Consider the following 14,455-nt stretch of genomic DNA (forward strand, 5'->3'; position numbering starts at 1 on the left):
GGATATTTCTTTCCCTTGGGACAGATAATTTTTCCAATATAAATCAATCTATAGGAATATTTTGGAATATAGGTGATACTTTTTTGCAATTATTAAGTTGCTGAATGTGAAACTAACAGACTGATGTGGATGGAAAAACACGTGTTTTATTTGTTATGACACAGGGCATTATGCCCATGCTGCAAATTTCCAGTACGTAAAGGGGAATGGAAATAGCGTTTTATGAAATTGTACTTTGAAAGAAGTGAATCCCAGCATTCCGTCTGGTTTTTATGCTTCTACCTGGAAAGTGAGATTTGGAAGTAAATGATGCAGACATTTCAAAGGGTGCCAATGTGGGTAATTCTTTGAGGGCATTTCAAAATCAAACTGGTTGTGGTGGAGGCATTTTTCATGGCAACATGTTTTTAAGGTCAGGAAAATGCATTCTCTGCTGTGCTGTTTAACACTCAAAGCTCTGTTGTGCCTTGAAATCCCCTAGAAACTGGGTTTGTATCTGAGATGACTTGCTGCCCAGGCTTCATGACCGTTTAGTGCCTGAGTTAGTGTAAGCCAAGGGTTAGCATCAAGTTCCTAACCAGTGGAGCAGTTGAAATAATGGCCAGGCATGGAAGCTCACACCTGTAATCCCAACACTTTGGGAGGCCAAGGTGGGCAGACGGCTTGAGCTCAGGAGTTTGAGACCAGCCTGGGCAACATAGTGAGACCCCACCTGTACAAAAAATACAAAAAAATTAGCCAGGTGTAGTGGTACATGCCTGTGGTCCCAGCTCCTCGGGAGGCTGAGGTGGAAGGGATCGCTTGAGCCTGCGAGGTGGAAGTTGCACCACTGCACTCCAGCCTGGGCAACAAAGTGAGACCCTGTCTCAAAGAAAAGAAAAAAGGAAAGAAAAAGAAATATTGTCATGCAGCTGGCAGCTTTTTATTTAGGGCATCGTGCCACATGTCTTCAAATGCACATGTCCACCCTGTTATCACCTTTCAAGTAGACTCATCATCAATTATGGTTAAGACTCCAGAATAACAGGCAGGCAGGGACTCAGAAGACATCTAGTACCAGGCAGGATTGAAGTCTGTAGGACTAAATATCTAAAATTTAAGGAGTCTCATACCTGGGACCAGATGGCAAGCAATGCTGAAAAACCAAGCAGGTGATGGCAGCTTAGTTCCAGGTGATCACATCATTTGGGGAAGACTTGGTCAGTGGCTGATAACATGGAAAATGTTCAACTCCCCCATTCCCCTAGGAGATAGTGTACAGAAGCCAATGGTGACAAACATTTAAAACTCTAATCATACCAAGTGTTAGCAAGGATGTAGAGCAACAGAAACTGCTGGTGTTCTAAATTGCTAGAACCATTTTATTTTTATTCAGTCCCTATTTAGCTGAAAGTAGAAAACAGTTTGTTCTCATCTAACATAGTTGAAGATTTGTAATACGCTATAAAATAATGTGGTAGGCACCCCCTGCCAAAATAATGTGGTCTCCACCCCCGGCCAAAAACGTCCAGGTCCTAATCCTCAGTACCTGTTCATGTGTTATCTTACATGGCAAAAGGGACTTTGCAGATGTGATTAAATTTAGGGTCTTGAGATGATGACATTATCTAGGTGGTCCCAATGTCACCACAGGGGTCCTTATTATAAGTCGAAGTGGGAGGCAGGAGTGTGAGGGTGATGTAGCATAAGAAAGGCTCACCCAACCATTGCTGGCTTTGGGGATGGAAGACGGCCATGAGCCAGAGAATGCAGGCAACCCCAGAGGGTTAGAACATGAGTAACTGCCTTATGGCCACCTAACTTATTCCATCCCCCACTTGGAAAGAACAAGTGTAAGGATCTCCATTTAGAGCCTCCAGAAAAAAATGCAGCTGTGCTGACACCGCGATTTTATCTCAGTGAGATGGATTTGGGGCTTTTGATTTCTAGAATTCAGAGATAATACATTTATGTTGTTTTTAGGCCACCAAATGTGTGCTAATTTACTACAGCAGTAATAGGAAGTTAGCACACTCCTTGACTTAGCAATTCCATTCATAGGTATGTATGTCCATACACCAGGAGACAAGCCCAAGAATACCCATGATAGCATAGGCTGGAGTGTACATCCCAGTAGACTAGCTACATAAATTGGAGCATATTCATATCAAGGATTATAATACAACCATGACAATAAAAAAGACTGAACTGAGAAGTCAGGGGAGGAACTTCTAGTTACTGTAGCCTGAAGAGATCAGTGACTATTCTCTGCAAAAAAGCAAGTGTAAAACTGGACAAAAATCATCAAAACAATGATTTTGAAGCACTGAAAACCTACCAGAGGTAGAGAACAAATCAAGAGCTTTATTCTTTTTTTTTTTTTTTTTTTTTCTTGAGACGGAGTTTCGCTCTCCAGGCTGGAGTGCAATGGCATGGTCTCGGCTCACTGGAACCTTCCCCTCCCAGGTTTAAGAGATTCTCCTGCCTCAGCCTCCCAAGTAGCTGGGATTACAGGCTGCCACCACCACACCCAGCTAATTTTTGTATTTTTAGTAGAGACGGGGTTTCACCATGTTGGCCAGGCTGGTCTTGAACTCCTGATCTCAGGTGATCCGCCTGCCTTGGCTTCCCAAAGTGCTGGGATTACAGGCGTGAGCCACCCGGCCCAGCCAAGAAGCTTTATCCTTGAACAATTATAGAATTATAGTTGGATAATTATAGCTATACCTCAGTAAAACTGTTAAAAAAACAGACAGCTCATGTAACAACATAGATGAATCCTGTGAAATACAAAGAGGCAACATTCGAATCTACTGTTCAAGGGCACGTATGTTGATGCTAGGACTGGTAAGAAAAGCAAGGAAGTAATCATAAGTGTCAGCACAGTGGTTATATTTGGGGAATGAGAGAGGGAATGTAGAAGGGGGAGGGGATGCTTCTAGGGTACTGACAATGTTCTATTTTTGACGGGCAGGAGTTCATTTTCAAATATTTAAAACAGTACATATATGTTGCATGGTTTTTTTTCTGGATGTATGTCATATTTAAAAAAAAATTTTAATGACTTAAAAGTTTTTAAAAATAAATAAAGCAAATGGCAAACTCACCACCAGATAGGGCAGTAGGTCACCACAAAAAGGAGCATCTGTACAGCATGGATACTGCCCCGGTGGGGAATAGAGAGCAGGTAGAGATGCGAGACAGGATGAGATAGAGGCGCAGGGAGGTCGGCTGGGGGCTAGAGCATAAGTAACCACCTAGTGGCCACCTAACTGATTCCAGCCCCCACCAGCTGCCAGCCCTGAGCCAACAGGGGCCTCCCACCTTGGTCAAGGGGTTCAGAGACCGTGGGGGAAGGCTTCGGAGAAGGGCCTTCAGCAGTGCCTTGGGATGAAGGAAACTGTGGTGTCACAAATGGCCACAGAGGGCCTTGTCCCTTTGTGCAAAGACAGTTTCTGCTGGGAAGAGAGTTCCTCTCTTTCCTTTGGCCTCCGCATCCTTTAGAGATTCATGAACTCATTTTCGATGGTCCTCTCCTGATAGAAAGTCACTAATACGTCTGGGGGGGAGGAGCAAACAATGAGCCCTTTCCCCTTGGCCAGAAGCTGTTTTATCTCTAGAGCCACCTCTTCCTTGGCCCCAGGCTGTCAGACAGCCTCTGTTCTGGTGTATCTGACCAGAAGCCCCATAGTCCTGGCTGTCTGCCTCCAGAGAGGGGCCCTGGGCCAGCACACAGAGGCTATCAGAACTGAACTGAGTTGCTAATCACACAATTTATGAGAACAGGGCTTTGACGTGGCTCTGTTTATACATCATGAAGTTACAATATATTACCAGGAATCCACAGCCCTTCTCCTGGCTGAGATAGTCCAGTCTCCTGTTGGCCTACTAGTCTGCCCAGGACTACCTGGGGGCCCAGGTCTTGGCTTTCTTGATAAGAACAGGTGATAAGTGATAGGCAGTGTCTCTGACTGCTGCCTCCCCTATTCACCCGGCCCATCTGTTGGCGTTAGTGGTGAAGGTGGTGAAGAAGCAACTCAGTTTTCCAAGGAGCAGGGCTTAGTCTATGTGAATGATGCAGGCATTGTGCAGTGCACAGACTGCACGGCTATACACAGCAGCTCTGCTAATGGGCAAAGATGGGAAAACAGAAAGAAAACTACCATTTAGGGGACCCTTAATATATTCTGGGTGTTTTTCATAAAGGTATTGCCCAATTTTACCAGTGAGAAAACTGATTCAAGTGACTGCCAGGGTCACACAGCTGTAGTGGAGATGGACTTCAAACTTCTGTGAACATAAAAATGTCACTTAGTAACCATTAAAATGGCCAGTTTAAAACATTCTCCCATATTGGACATTTTCTTTTTCTAGCAACCTCAGAACTCACCCACCTTTCAAAAGGGAAAACAAATCCCCCTGCCTCTATCAGTATCTGTCCTTCACCAGGCCCCCAAATTCCTCCTTTGTGACCCATGCTCATGCATCCACTTCTGATCTGCCCATGCTGTTGTTAACATTTTACCTCCAGCTGCTCTTGGCCTTGCTCTCTCCCAAGTCACCTGCTGGGCCTATGTTCCCTGGGAACTCTTTTCAGTCCTTAACCTCCTCGCCCTCTTGGGAGCACGTGGCCCTCTTGTCCACCCTCTCTGGAATTTTTTTCCTTGGCTTCCAAGACACTGGGCAACCATTCATTCATGGATCTGTTAATATCCTTGGAGGGTCCGTGCTCTCTGTGTTCAAGGAACCTACAGTCCAGGGCAGGGGCAGATGTTAATCAATAAGCATACAAGTCACTGATTTACACCTGGAGTGAGTACTATGAAGGAAGCATGTGGGAGCTTTGAGAACATAAAACAGGACCCCTGCGCCCAGGCTGGGGTCAGGAAGGCCTCCCTCCAGGAGCCTGTGCTTTGAGCTGAGGTCTGCAGGAGGACCTAGAGCCAGCTATTTGGGAAGAGTGATCTAGATGTTGTAACAGCATGGGCGGAGGCCAAGCATGGCCCATGGGGAGGGTAGTGAAAGGAAGCCACAGTGACTGTGATACATAGTGAGGGAGGCAGTGTGGTACCAAATGAGAGTGGGAAGGTAGGCAGGTCGCGTCAGGTTACACCTTACAAAGCCACAATTTAGGATTTTGGACCTTCTAAGGGAAACAGTTGTATGGCCATACAAGCTGTGAGCTACACAGCTCCAAGGGGCTCTGTTTACCTTGCAGTCCATGACAGTGGTGCCCTGGAAGTGTGAATGATGTGCCTTGGAGTTGTGCAGTACACATCCTGCACAGCCATGCCTGGAGGCCTATCATAGTCTGGCTCCAGTAGGTAGAATGGTTTGGAAAGGGTAAGGGGAGCTTATTAGGAGCCTGTTGCAGTGGCTCCAGGCCCACTTTACCTTCCCCTTTACACCCACTCCCTTGGCAAGCTCACCTTTGCCCCTCTCTGCCTTTCTAGCAGTTCCTCCCTGGAGTAACTTCCTGGTATTTGACTTGAGTGGAATTTAAGAAACACTCAACACCAAGCAGTCAGGGGAGGACAGGAATCGGCCTAGAGGGCATGGGATTCCATCTGGCAGAAGGTGATTCAGGGTGGGACTCCTGGCTCAGCGTTAGCAAGGCAAGGTAGCAGGGCTCAGCCTCAGGCCAGGGCCCCAGTTAGAGGTTCAGATATGTAATGAAGCACCATGGGAGCAGAAACAGAATCTGGGAGCTCCAGGCCACTCCAGGCCTCTCCATGGGTCTCTGGAAGCCCCCGGTCTATCAATAGGAGACCTTGGGCCCAGCCAGGGTGGAGCAGGGTTGGTCTATAACCAGGATAAGGCCTGGAGGGAGCAGGCAGGAGGGGCCCTGGGGTGGGGGGAACCTCAGGAGGTTCCCCCAAGCCCTGGGCCCTAGGCCTGGAGCTTGGGGCCTGAGCATGCCAGGCTGTGGCAGTTCCAGTTGCAAGAATCCCAAGGCTAAATACAGAGTGATATAACGGACTTTAGAGACTGAGAATGGCACAGGCAGGAGCGGGCACAGGGATAAAGGAACTAATACATGTTAGGTACAATGTGCAGTACTTAGGTGATGGGCACACTAAAATCTCAGAATTCACTGCTATATAATTCAATCATGTAACAGAAAACCGCTGTACCCCAAAAGCTATTGAAATAAAAAATAAAATCTTTTTTTTAAAAGTCCCAAGGCTAAGACCCGGGAGCCCCTGGCTCCCCACTCTGCCTACTCTTGAAGGATCCCTGTGGGTATTGACCAGAGCATTGCTAGAATCCTGACACCTTCCCCCACCCTTTCTTTCCCAGTGGCTTGGTGTAATTTCTCCCATCTTTGAATCCCAGGGCATTTATTACCTTCTCTTAATCACCTACTTCATCTGACCTCCCATACAGTTGTTTTTTAATCATTTTTATTGTGAAAAATATCACATATACAGAAAGGTGCATGAAACATAAATGTATAGGTTAGTGAACTTTTAGCAAGCAAGCCACCACGCAGCCACCACCCAGGACAAATAAAAAAGTAATGCCGGCTCCCAAGAGCTCCCTTCAACTTGCCCTGCATCCTTTTTGAACATAACCTCTCCCTTCTCCCTAAAGGTAACCACTATTCTGAGTCCAGTCATCAAGGTTTTGCTTTGTTTTTGCTTTTCTTTATAATTTTATTACCTAAGTATGCATTCCTCAATAGTAGACAGAGTTCCATTTGTTTGTTTGTTTTCTCTTCTCCCACTCTTCAAAGGTTGGCTTTCTAGGAGAGTGACAGCAGAGGGACAAGAGCAGAGAGGGGGTCTTGTTGGGGGAGGGAGGAAGGTAGAGGAGCCAGCAGAGGGTTAGAGGAACAGCCAGAGAAGGTGGTGACCAGTAAATAGATGGATGAAGGGAGGAAGGGCGAAGCACAGTGTGTCAGTGAGTCATAGCTAGCCTGCCAGCTGCCAGTTTCCAGCCTCTAGCCTACAAAATCATGCAAGCTCTGTAACTTGGAATTCAAGGCCTTTCGGGATCCAGCCCCGTACACCCCAACCTCTCTAGCCATGCTAGCCTATTGGGAATTCTCCAGCATAGCTGGGTTTAGTAAGATACACTAAACTTTCCACATGGAATTCTTTGCCCACTTCTGTACCTGGAAAGCTCCTATTGCAAAGGAAGGAAGGCAAAGAGGGAGGATGGGAAGATCCGGGGGGACGGAAGAAGGGAGGAATAGAGGGAGGGAAGGAGGATGGGAGGATCAGAGGGAGGGAGGGAGGAAGTGAGCGAGAGAGGGAATGGTAGCATAGAAGCTGAGGAACCTCCAGCTGAAGTTTTAGCACCTCAAACCCTTCTGCCCTGCTGTATTCTTAATCGGAACCTGTCTGTCCCCCATGACACCTATTTCCTGAGTACTCCTTGCAAGTCCCCCTTCTGTGAGGCAAGCTTCTGTGAGGCAGCTTGAGTCCTAACGCACCCCCTGGTCTTCCACGGTAGCCCCAGGCCTTCCCCTCCTTTCCACCACCCATGGTTGGTTCTATGATGGAGGTTGAAGGCAGTGGGCAAAGAGCCCCTGGGACAGGTGGGGATTGTGGGGAGGGTCAGGCCTTCTTATCTGGAGATGCTGTGCCCCAGCACCTCTACCCTCACTGCCCCCTGCTCTGAATTCTCGCTGCCCACTCTACCCATCCGCCCCAAACATGCTGGGTACATGGGATTGGGTGGTGGGTGGAAGGGAGGGGCAGTGTATGCCAGCTTTGGAACATGTGGCCCCATGGAAACAATTGGTGTTTTTTGTTTTCTACGCAGACATAGTCAACTGTGACCTGAAATCTACACTACGAGTGTTGTACAACCTCTTCACCAAGTACCGCAACGTGGAGTGAGGGGCTGCCCTGGGCCCCCCACTGCCCAAGAGTTCTTGCTGTTGGCATACTGGACCCTCCTCCGAACTGCCTTACCCTGCTTATTCCTGTCTCTTGCACTGTGCTCTCCCACAAGTCCAGCTGCAACCCAGAGATAGTGGAAACTGAAATTAGGAAGAAATCATCAATAACTCAGTGGGCTGACCCATCCCTCCCAGGCACTGGGGACCAACCTAGCAATGAAGATTGGGAAGGTTGTTCCCATCCTGGTGCCAGGTCCAGATTTCCCTCCATGATTTGGGAACCAGCTTAGGCAAAAAAGTCCCCAGAAGATGAAAATAAAGATCCTAGTTACCATTCAAAGGATGCTAACTGTGTGTCAGGCCCCACACTAAGTGCTCTGCTCTGATATACTCAAGGCCATTAATCTTCAGGACTCCCATTGAAGTAGGTGTTTCATTCCCCTTTTACAGATGAGGAAACTAAGGCTTGGAGGTTAAATGACTTGCCAGAAGTTGGAATTTTTTTCCTCTTTGAACATAACCTCTCCCTTCTCCCTAAAGGTAACCACTATTCTGAGTCCAATCATCAAGGTTTTGCTTTTCTTTTTAGCTAAGTATGCATTCCTCAATAGTAGACAGTACAACATGTTTATAACAAGCCAATTACATTATGTTCTTTGCATGTTCTAAAGTTGTGTATGTGTGTGCACATCTGAGCACGTGCACATGTACACCTGAGCCAAAAACACGAGAACCCACTGATCTCACCACTGGGGCAAGCTAGGTCAGAGCTTAGTGATTCACACTGAAATTGGCAAATTGGATTTAACCCAATTAATAGTGTGTGTGTGGCAGGAGTCATGTCCCTCACATCCTTTGTACAAATGAAAATTACTCTTAATTCCTTCAGATTTATAATAACTCTGTACTTTGGTTTCAGGGTGACATTTGGGAAGGATTTTGTTTAGAATTAATGGAGTGGCACATTTTGCAGCCTTTTTGCTTGATTGCATGTAATGGAAATGCCCTATATTTTCCTGCAAAATAAGTACTAAATTCATTATCGTTAAGCAAATGTACAATATGCTCAGGCACCGCAGAGAGCTAGGCATGGGCCCATGTGAGCATCACTTTGGAAGTAGGGCTCTTCAACAGGGACCCTTGAACTTTAAAGAAAGGAACTTCTTTTTGCCTTCTAATTGATCATTTAGACTATTCTGGCTAAGTCTGCCCACATGTAATTACCGGCTAATTCAAGCGAGGAAAAATGTAAGTCATTTAGACCAAAGCCAAGCAGTTTCTTTGCGTGGGTTACTCAAGGGCTTGTGGTTACTTGTATCTCCTCTATGTGAACTTGACTTTGAAAGACAGAGCTCTAGTGTGCCAGCCTGCTAGGTCCTGTAAGAATAGGGAAGGGCAGAGGGGGGTAGGCAGTGACTAGGGGACGAGAAGCATGGGGAAAATATTTGCACTCTAAACATATAGAGATAGAGGTGGGGCTTGTGGTACTTAACACTTGTAGCCATCAACTGACTGAGACCTTGGGCTAAATAATCAATTGTGCTGATATTACATCTCGTTATGGAATGTTCCTAAATATGCCAGGTAGACACCAGTCCAAGTACCCTCCTCCAGAAGTCTGTGACTACCTTGTCACTACTTTAGGCCCATTCCACAAAGCCCATCTCTGGTTTGAGAAATTCGTTTTGATCTGTGTCTACACCACCCAAAGTTAGGCCTCCTATAGTGTCCAAAACATTCCTTTCAGCCTTTTTATTTCTTACTGTACTATCTCTTACTGTACTATCTATCTGCAGTAATTGAGGACCCATAAAATTTAGATAACTACATGTCTTTGCTCTTAGAATTGTCACTCAGCATAATGAGCATTTAACATACAAAGGCAATGTACTGTTTTGTGTTGATCTATGTAAAAGAATACAATTCTTTTTTACATAATTAGTGAAATTTTATTTTTTATTAGGAAACACTAAATAGTGTAATATTTCTTTTGCTTTTAAAAAAATTCCTGGTAGCAAATCAAGATAAATAATTGCTTCATTTTTTTGAGCAATACTGAAGCAGGATGAAGTAAGAGGAATGCATTCATTTAAACATGCTTTGCTTTATGAATTTTGTCTCTTTTTTGGTCTTTTTTTCTTATATTCAAGTTACAAATGTACACGTGTCCTTACTAAGAGTGCTCCTTTTGTATTTTACATCTATACAGTATGAAAATACATTGGAACACTAGGAAAGTTTTTAAATAACAGTTCTAATTTATCAGAAAATTGTGTTTTGGGATTGAGTTCTTTGTCTCAGCCCAGAATCCCAGGTCCTGGGCCTGGTTTTCTAACGCTGTCATCTCATTTCGATATTTTACTTTAGAATCTGGAATCTCCTACTTAATATATGACCATGACTTTGAAAGGCAAAAGAGGAATCCACAATAAATAAAACAAACTTAATCTTCATCTTTAAAAAAAAGAAAAAAGAAACCAAAATGAGAATCAACACTTTATAGGCTCACTGGGTTTTCTTTTCTTTTCTGTTAATTTAAACTCAGTTATTTTTAATGCTTAATACATACATGGTGCAAAATTTCAAAAGCGCAAATAGGTATCTAGTGGAAAACCTAAGCCTCCCTCTCTCCTCCGGCACCCATTACCTCTCCCTGGAGGCAACTGTTTTGATCCATTTCTTACACACACTGCCAGAGATACTCTAGGCATGTAAAGCACAAACATACATATAAAATCTGCGGGCTTTAAAAAATATAAGTAGGATGTCATCTATACTGTCATACACTTTGTTTTTTATCACTTAATGTTATATCTTGGATATTGTATTACCCTGGGTATTAGAACTCCTTTCACATTTTAAAATAACAATCTAAGCACTTCATAAATCCAAATGCGTATCTCCAGTCTACTTGAGCTAGGAAAGGAAAAAAGCCCTAGCCGAAGGAGGAAAGGCTGCCTAGACAATGATTTCAAAAGTAGAGTCTAAAACCTATGGGGTGCAGGACCAGAGGCTGGGGCGCATTATCAGAGGCATCCTCGTGTGCCTCGAACCGAACGTTTTTAAGTCCTCTTTTGGAACCTTATGGTGAATTGTATGCAGATTGATGAAGGTTTCATTTTTATATTTTACCAGGACTACGAATTTGTAATCCACTAAACATCACAAAGGTTACTACATACGCTATAATACTGTGCCATAAAGTCTAGCTGCCAGCAATGCAGTGCTTGCCTGCTATATTAGAAGGCTCCAGTTTCACATGTGCAGGCACAGAGATGACATTTCCTGATCTGGGAGAAGGTTTCTTTATCAGCACATCATCAGTGTTGCCTCGAGTTGGTTGCAATTTTCAATTGCTGCTATTGGTACTTTTTAATTATGAATTACTGTTAGCTTGCATTATCATCAGTTTATTTTGTTGTGGGTTGCTTGGTTAACCCTACAGAGTATACTTGAAGCTTATTTGCATCAACAGTATTCTGGAGCTGTAATTTTTCAATAACTAGACTCTGAGACATGTATACATTGTGGTTCAAATAGGAATCATCCATAGTCCAGTGCTAGAACAAATGTGTACATAATCCACTCCCCACAAATTATCACTCATTTATTTTTCCACTGGAAAATAAGACTAGATGGAGTCGGTAGGTGAAACAGTTTTGCCGTGCCTAAGTGGAGGCTGATCAAAACTAATTTGAGATCCGCTGCCTTTAATAGAGCTCCACCTCAGGAATCTTACCTTTATAATACATCCTAGATATGCAAGAGGGATATGTCCTGAAATCTTCACTAATTCCAAGATCGCGTGTCATTTCCCCTGAAAATTTGCTTAACTCTATTGGAAAATCCAAGAGAATTGCTGCAGCTGCTGGAAACAAGAGAGCTGCATTAAGCTGCAAGGCCGGGTAGGGTAGGTAGACTGACTCACCACCTACGGGACCTGCCTCCACACATCAGCTTCCCAAATACTTGCAGATTTGGATCTTACCAAAAGATAAGTCAGTATGAGTTACTCACAATCCTAACTACAAAGGCTACATTTACAAATACCAGAATTTCGATTGTGTTTTTACTCTCTGCTCCCTGAAAACTATAACCCCAGGCTAGCTCCAAACTCTGCTTATAGCCCATGCTTTACTACAGTGGTGGTTGCATATGTGAACGTGTGCATGCGTGTTCACGTGTTCATGACAACAGCAATGCAGCCATGAGGGTGCTGCCCCCAAACCAAGCCTGATGACCTTGAGAACCTCAGGCTTCCCAGTAGGATCCTGCAAGAAAGCATCTCTTAAAAATAAATTCTACAGGATATTAGTAAATGTTAGATGAAAAAAAAAAAGTCACGTTTAAATATGTTTAGGAAACATGAGGTGAAGAAAGTTAGCTTACTGAGGCTTTTTGTTTTCTAGTTGGAGCCCACCTCAGAGTCCCCTACATAATGCATATTAGGACTTTCTAAGGGAAGACGGGGTACGATGGGTCCCAGTCTTGTTTGATCACAGGACGTATCTACGTATCTGTCCCCTGAGAAATTTCTAGGATGAGTACTCTGAACTCAGGACTTCATTTAGTCATATATTCGGCAAGTACGTGTTGAGTGCAGCATGTCCAAGGGTGAGTGAGAGCTTATAGCTAGCAGGGGAGACAGATGAAAATAAGTATGAATCGACATTAGTTACAAATTGTAACTGTCGCGATGGAGAAGTACTAAAATCTATGAAAGAGGTCTAACGTAGATTTAAGGTCATGAGAAGTCTCCGGCAAAGTGGCATTTTAAAGTAATCCCTCAGTCGTGGAGCACCTCCAGTGAGAAGCCTGCCACTTCAGGGCGCACCACGGAGGAGGATCCCCAGACAAGAAGACCTGGCTCCCCAGAGGAGTGCGGAAAGCCAGCATGGCTAGAGGACACAGAGTGAGGGAGAAGACAGATCCGATCGCAGGCATCGGGAGTGCTGATTTTTCTCATTTGAAAAATAGGTTGCCATTTACCTTTTTAAATGTCCCACTGTGCAGGAAAACTCTGGGGAAAGCTACGTCAGCAATACGGAGTCTGGGGTTGCCTTTCTCATGTCATACCATGGTCCTGGCTGGGGAGCGGAGGAGACCGGGAGAGGAGATCAGACCTCTGCCCACCCCAACACCAATCTGGTCTTAGCAACCTCTGGGCAGCCCATAGCTCCTCCTAACCTGCTGCTGCTGATGGACAGGAACTCCTGGACTACCCCCAGCCTCTCCACAATGTGTCCTGAGAAGAGCTAGGGGAACTGGACAGAGTGGACGAGGCTGCATGTGTGGAGGGAATGAAATAAGGGGCCTGCCAGGCCAGGACACTGACCCATGGAGACCAGTGCTTCCAGCCCTCTCACCTCGGAGGAGGACTCCTGTTTTACCAACGGCAGGAGCAGGAATCCCACCATCCAGCCTGTGGGCTTGACAAACTATAAGCAAGCCTCCTGGATGTGGAATAATACATTTTCAAAATTCATACTAATCAGCATGAACTATAAGTGCTCCAATGCCCACCACATTATATAAAATCTACCAAAAGGGGGTCACTTAATGCTCCACAATGTTTGGTGAAACAACTTTCATATGAAAGTCCAGTTGATCCTTGAATGATATGGGCACCGACCCCTGAGCAGCTGAAAATTTGCACGTAACTTGACTCCCCCAAAACGTAACTATAATACTAATAGCCTTACTGAACACGGTCAATTAACACATAGCTAGTATGTTATGTGCATTATATACTATATCCTTACCATACGGTAAGCTAGAGAAAAAATGTTACTAAGAAAAACATAAGCAAGAGAAAATATTACTATTCATTAAGTGAAAGCAGGTCATCATAAAGTTCTCATCCTCATGGTCATCACATTGAGTAGGCTGAGGAGGAGGAGGAGGGGTTGGTCTTGCTGTCTGAGGGGTGGCAGAGGCAGAAAAAAAATCCATGGGCCGAGCACGGTGCCTCACACCTGTAATCCCAGCACTTTGGGAGGCCGAGACGGATGGATCACAAGGTCAGGAGATTGAGACTATCCTGGCTAATATGGTGAAACCCCGTCTGTACTAAAAATACAAAAAATTAGCCAGGCATGGTGGTGTGTGCCTGTAATCCCAGCTACTCGGGGGGCTGAGGCAGAAGTATCACTTGAACCCAGGAGACAGAGGTTGCAATGAGCTGAGATCGCATCACTGCACTCAAGCCTGGGCAACACAGCAAGACTGCGTCTCAAAAAACCAAAACAAAACAAAACAAAAATCCATGAACAAGTGGACCTGCCCAGTTCAAATCATTGTTGTTCAAGGGTCAACTGTATATTATTTTCACTGGAAGTTTTGAAATTCCAGAAATATGCTTGGAAATCCCCGCTTGAAAGCTCCTTGGTTGGAAACCAGTCCAGTGGGTGACTGGCCCAGAATGATGCTTCTCCTCGGTGGCCCCCCTGGGCTGAGCAGCCTGTGTTCCTGCCTCAATTCCCCTGAACCCTCCTGAACTTTCTACACACATGTGGGCACTGGCTTTGATACTGGCATTTGGAAGGGCACTTGGGAAATTCAGAGAAGTACCCATTATTAAGATAAATGATGTTTTATCAATGAAGCAGACTTTTCATTTCTTTTTAT

The 14,455-nt window shown here is 44.9% G+C and overlaps 1 protein-coding gene across 1 annotated transcript in view; it reads left to right on the forward strand.

Moving 5' to 3' along the window:
* PARVA (parvin alpha) overlaps positions 1–10,098 on the forward strand; it is a 156,275-nt gene extending 146,177 nt beyond the window's left edge. The window contains exon 13 of the mRNA XM_004050716.5: positions 7,750–10,098. Within this exon, the coding sequence (XP_004050764.4) occupies positions 7,750–7,826 (77 nt within the window). The 3' untranslated portion in view covers positions 7,827–10,098. The remainder of the gene's footprint in view (positions 1–7,749) is intronic.
* The last annotated feature ends 4,357 nt before the right edge of the window (positions 10,099–14,455 follow it).

Source organism: Gorilla gorilla, chromosome 9, assembly GCF_029281585.2.
Source record: "Gorilla gorilla gorilla isolate KB3781 chromosome 9, NHGRI_mGorGor1-v2.1_pri, whole genome shotgun sequence".
Taxonomy (NCBI): Eukaryota; Metazoa; Chordata; class Mammalia; order Primates; family Hominidae; genus Gorilla; species Gorilla gorilla.